The 6,149-nt window shown below is 45.2% G+C and overlaps 1 protein-coding gene across 6 annotated transcripts in view; it reads left to right on the top strand.

The window, feature by feature from the left end:
- LOC116846655 overlaps window positions 1–6,149 on the top strand; it is a 164,164-nt gene that overhangs the window by 151,802 nt on the left and 6,213 nt on the right. For all 6 annotated transcript variants that reach the window (XM_032820808.1, XM_032820799.1, XM_032820791.1 and 3 more), the window contains one exon: window positions 3,547–3,745. In XM_032820808.1, coding sequence (XP_032676699.1) covers window positions 3,547–3,745 — 199 coding nt within the window. The remainder of the gene's footprint in view (window positions 1–3,546; window positions 3,746–6,149) is intronic.

The raw sequence follows: 6,149 nt of genomic DNA, 5'->3' as shown, positions 1-6,149 counted from the left end.
CCCCCTCCCCCCACACACACACTCATTGTAATCTCATTTGAAAGGATCAACATGTCGGAAATTAAGGTATTTTAACAAAAATGTCCTTTTTTCTGTTCCTTTGTTGGTTTCTTTCTTCTTGCACGCACCGGTAAACGCATTTGGTTTCGCTCTCCTCCGGGCATCTTTACTCGGGGTTAACATACACGAAACGTACGTGCCCCTATCGTAACACACCGTAACACCGCAGTTTCGATCCTCGGGCTCTCTCACGCGCCGGAGAGGGGCAGGGTGAGCGATCGATCGAGCGCCTGTGAGAAAGAAAACGTCAAATTCACCGGCGTGACTCAGCCGGACGCGACTCATGAATAATTCACTTGGGCTTAATTAGTCGGCGGCCGGTGGGTGTGTGTGTGTGTGTGTGTGGGTGCGTGGGCAGACTGGAAAAACGCTTCCCGTAAATACGCGCCGCCGCCGCCGAGAATAGATCGACGCATAAATCAATCGATAATTCAGCATCTTCGCCACGTTACGCGGATTAGAGTCTAAGTTGCCTCGCGGGCACATGTGCTTTTCTTTCAGTATTTATCTTGACAGGAACAGATGATACACAAAATCTTATTCTTCTTACAAAACTTAGACGCCTTCCCTTGGGTTTCAATAAAAATTCGGAGAAATTCGGAAATTATGGTTGAAAAATAGAGGCAACTGGCTTAGCAGCAGCAGAGTAAATTTTTCAGCCTCCCGAAATTTTGTACCAACATTCTCCATTGTAAGTGAAGAACATTAAGCGACGTACTATTAGCTAGAATAAAGTGCAAGTATAATATATTAGTAATTAACAATAAGTATGGTGTTTCGGATGATAAAAGTAATTTTCTTTTATGAGGTGATTGAAATCGAGCATACGACCGGACGAGGTAAAGTTGGTCTGTAATTAAGGCAGGAGGGGAAAATCCTTTTTCTCTCGCGGAAAATCCAAAACTACTAATCAGGATATACATTTTATATATGTGGCCTTCTTACTGCTGGATTCGGCATCAAGACAAGATGACCACAATTATTGCAAAACAAGATATGACAGGATCGTGGCGAGCATTAACACATGATAGAAACGCACATGACGATTGCTCGAATTTTGGTGATTAATTTGCCGATTATTTTAGTCAGAGAAAAATCTCATCGATTAATCTCCCCTCAACAGTCCGCCCAGCGCGTAAATTGCCGATCGTGTGCGTGTACGCACGCCTCGCATCGGATTTCATACAGTGGTATTATTACCGGACGGTTCATTAGTACTCGCGCCGATGAAAACGGAGGAGGGCGTGCCTGAAACTACAAACTACTGCCGAGACTACAAACGGCAAGCGGTGTTTCGTTCACCTGAAGAAAGGAAATTGAAAAGAGGGACGGGAAGAGCTCTGTGAGCTGGCCGATCATCCGCTCGGGAGATCTCCCTCGCGGAAGACGTTCGCGACGACTTGGTGCGGTCTCCGATAAACACAATCGCTCCGGGAAACGAGATGCGCGGAATCTCGTTTTCAATTCAGTCGAGGGGCGCGCCTTCAAGGGTGACGGGGATCCTCGGGCGAGCTCGTTGACCGAAAGAGGTTTCGTTTACCACCGATGAGGCAACGACGTGTAATCCGTCCAGGGCTTACGACGCCTGTCTCTGTCCGAGCTTTCAAGCCGTGCGAAAGGGTTGTCGAGGGAAACCGAACTTGCACGTCTCCGAACGAGCGCGAGCGCTCGCGCATACGCGGCACGCATTCGGCAGGATTTTACGCTCGGAACCGCAGTAGGTGTATCCGTTTGATATACGGCTCGATGTAAATTTCCAGATGGAAATCGATATCACTCGCCGCAGAGCGCGGCCTCGCTCGCTCGTAACACAGCCCGCTTTTATGGCGCGTCCGCGAGAGCCACGCCGCTAAAGTTCCATGGGAACAGCTGCAATTTTAGAAACATTCTACACCGCACACGTACGTAGGTATTGGTCTCGCGTTACAACCGCCAGTGCAACTTCCCTGGACGCTCTTATTCGCAATGACCCGCGCGACGGATTAGACCGCGATAAGCCGTTCGCGTACTCCCCGCTTTGATATCGCGCTTTGATACCGCGAAAATTATGCAAAACGGATCGAGAGAGGCGTTGAATCGCTGAGAAAGATTCGTCGTTTTTTCTTGGTAAATCCTGCCCGCACAGCGAGTCATGGACTTGGACAGCAGAAAGAAAAAAATTGGTCACAATGAGATCTATTCCGCTGAGAAGCAGTAAATTTCGCTGCAAACAGCAAATTTTTGAATGACCTCAGCTCCTAAAATGTAAATAACACATTTGGGGTGAAGGGATAGTTCATTGCTGCAGAATGTCGATCTATTCGTCGGTTACCAAATTCGATTTTTATCACACCGAGAGAAAAAAATATGTGAAAAGTAAGAAATATTTCTTCGGTAGTAATAGCATATCTACTTAAAGCTGAATCCTTTCACTTAAATACAACAAATAATTGTTTCCACGGAAAGTCAAGATTTTGAAAAAAATGTATATTTCCCTATTTTTTTAACAATTTTTCTCTCTTAGATATTTTTTCTCTCAACCTATAAAATTCTTCCTAAAACTCGTCATCACCAAAAAATAACAACACACTCGGCGAATGTACGAGATGTGCGTGCGCGTCGCTTTTGTGCCGGTTCGATCGTCAAGCTCGAGTTTTATCGAGCCGCCAACTTATATCGTTTCCGCGATCGCTGATTTATTCGCCGATCGCGTTTCTCGGCCGGCCATTGGGTTCGATTACTTCCCGCGCGTATGCGTCTCGTATCGGATTTCATACAGTCATATCACCGAACGATTCATTAATACCCGCGTCGATGAAAACGAAGGAGGGTGTACCTGAACGCGATGGTTATCCGAACGGATCGGTTCTCGTTCCCGAAAACGAACGATCGTCGTCGCTTCTCGCTCACCGAGAAACGCCGACTTCGGGGAGAGGAAAAGGAGGGGGAATTTCCCTGCAAAGTGTACGAGTAATCGTTCGGAAAAGACGCATCGTCCTACGCCGGCTTTCCGACTCAGACCCCGTCGCTTCCGAAAATCCCGAAAGTCCTTCACACGTTCACGCACACACGTGTGTGCAAGCCGTGACTCGCGAAACCCCAACCGCCGCATCTCGATTATCTCGATCGCCTAGCTGTGGACACAGCGATTTTCAGCAGCATTTCTGCAACTCGTTATTGGAGTTAACGACAGTTTTGTTATCGTTGCGCAACTTTTATACAAAAGCTGCGCAACGATAACAAAACTGTCGTTAACTCCAATAACGAGTTGCAGAATTCCAGCACAAGGATGTTAACGTCCTCAAATTCGCAATTTTGCACCGTCCAAATTTCTTGGAATGAAACTTGTGTGTCACGAGTTGTAACTTATAAATATCGTAATCGCAAGCGAGCTTAATTTTGGAGTTCGGCCGGGAAGCGCCGAAAGTCTGAAAATATTCGCTTTGAAAATGTGCCGGAAGCTCTCGATGCGAGACGACTCACAGCCGCGCTACTTTCTGTTTGCAGCTTCGACGAGACATCGATGGACAGCTGCATATTGGCTACCGTCGACGAGGGCCGCGTCAGTGACTTGCCGGTGAAGGACAGTAACGAGATGGAAGTGACGTCACTCGAGGAAGCCAAGTCGGTCATAGCGGCTCTGAGAGCGCGGCAACGGGCTCAAGCCCAGCAAATGCTCGCATGGCGCAGGACCCTGAAATTACAGGCAAGTTTCAATTACGAAGAAGTGGTATTTTCGCGAAAGGCAATCCCGAAGCCGCCGTCGCCGCCGCCCCTGTCGCGTCTTCGACCGCGCAGATCGCTCGGCGAAAGCGCGCGGAACGCGATCGATCGGAGCTATTACCCCCTGAAAACCATAAAACACGCCCGGCCCGAACCAATGTTACGGACAGTGAAATATTAGATACACGGTGATCCATTTGAATGCGAACGGCCACATATCTTCGGAGCATGTTCCGAGCGCTGGAGGAGAAAACGTTTCAAGCGCGCGCGAACGTTGCTCGCTTCCGCATCCCGTGCGAGCGAGATCGGGACTTCTTCCGCTTGCGTTAATATCGATCGAGATCCGCACGGAAAAAAATCGCGCCACTGAATAGGGACCAGATGAAACGTTAACAGTGATATCTCCGTTACCATAACCAAAAATATTTGTCTAAATATTGTCTAAATATTGTCAGCTCACCCCAGGAAGAAAAAAGATTCTAGTTGTAAGGTGCACTGAGAGAAAAATACAGTTGTCTTTAGCGTCAACTATACCCTTTTGTGATTTTAACCACAAAAATAGTTAGAAAAACTATTATTTTAGTAAGTGTTATTAGAAAAATGTTTTTCTAATTATTTTTTTGGTTAAAATCACAAAAAAGTATAGTTGACGCCAAAAACAACTATATTTTTCTCTCAGTATGGTACACACCTGCAATTTCATATTTTAAGCGGCAACTTTTACAGAAAATATTCCCCTTCTAATGAAGTGCATTATTAAACTACTAGGTATTATTCTAACTTTTTTTTCCTCTTGAATCCAGAGGAAACAGAATGCTCTCTTACTAGTAGAAATTGCTACATTGAGAGAAGAAAATAGTTGATCCAACTTACAAGTAAATCTACCCAAAAAGTACACTCCGATTTCTTTCTAATTTGGCATAAATGTAGAAGTACCAAAAATATTTAGATCATATTCTTTTCATTTTGGCTACCCTTTTTGGTAGGTCTACTTGTAAGATTATAGGTTTCTATTAATTAAAAAATTGATTTTTTGATCATAATATATAAAAATTGATTTTTTGATCATAATAATTATTTCTATGTAATTATATAGTTACAAATGCCAAACTTTTTTTTCTCAGTATATTAAGAACAAGATTTATATTGTAGATAAAAGACGGAATTTCTATGACTTTAAAAGTATTGTGTTTAGGATATTTTCCTTTCAGTTTTTGGAGAACCCTCTTGAAATTATATCTAAAAGAATTCCTCTGAAGATAAGATTATATTTTTTCTGGATGTAAGAACAAATTGTAATGTAGATTAAAGACAAAATTGAATGACTTCAAGAGTATTATACTTAAAACTTATTTGGTTTTCGTAGAATCCTTTTGAGATCACATACAAGAGTAAAATTCTCCAGGACTCAAAGTATCCCGTTGAAGATGAGATAATATCTTTTGGGCGCTCTGTATTAAAATCTTGGTTGCAATAACTGAGAACAATTGACTGAGTAGGAAGCCCTACAGGAGGGATCTCTCTGTTCCTACAACCGAGTGCATCTGGTCCTTGTCCTTAGCAGGCAACGGAAAGCTCAAGTACACCAACGGAATTGCTTTTTCCGTGCATATCAACCGTCTGTGAAACTTCAGTTTCGCCCAGAAAGATACTTAACGTTTCGCGTGAGATACGCCCGTAATTGGGTCTTCTCGAAAAGAAACTCTCGTTAAACGGACGATTTATTCCCAATTCATCGAGCGCGATTTCTCCCTAAAATATTCCTCGATTCCTCCGTGTGCATTAATTCCTGTAACGATAACGATGGGGAACGAGGCAGGGAGGGAGGGCGAGAGAGTAGAGAGAGAGAGAGAGAGAGAGAGAGAGAGAGAGAGAGAGAGAAGGAGGAGGAGATAGAGAGAAGCGAATTCCTCCGGGTGAGCAAAACGGCACCGACGCCACGAGTCATTGCCATAAAGAGGTTTCCGTGCACTTCCGGGATAAGTCGGAGCGTCGTCTCGTGACATCCTACGATTTCGCGTCTGACTTCGCGTGACTACGGACGATTCCCGATTTTGCGAGGTAGCCCCCGCGAAAAAAAGGACTCCCCCGCTAAATTCGCCGGCAATCTGCGGGGGAATAATTGCTGTACGAAACGATCCTCTTTCTCCGACTATCTGGCCGCGCGCGGCCGGCTGCGCGCCGCGCCGGGAAAATAGGGGCTCGCCGGCGAATGGCCGATGCAGATTGCGGATAACGACTTTCCGTGTACTTTTGCCGAGTTCAAACGGTAGAATATTAATACGTCGTGATAAAACTATTTTGGCGGAAAGGTACAACGGGAAGGCGAAAGGAAGCAGCGCCTCTCCCTCCTCTCTCTCTCTCTCTCTCTCTCTCTCTCTCTCTCT

This window comes from Odontomachus brunneus, unplaced genomic scaffold (genome assembly GCF_010583005.1).
Source record: "Odontomachus brunneus isolate Ranch 3 - 2012 unplaced genomic scaffold, Obru_v1 Obru_scaffold_004, whole genome shotgun sequence".
Lineage (NCBI taxonomy): Eukaryota > Metazoa > Arthropoda > Insecta > Hymenoptera > Formicidae > Odontomachus > Odontomachus brunneus.
This window is presented reverse-complemented; position numbering and strand designations above follow the sequence as displayed.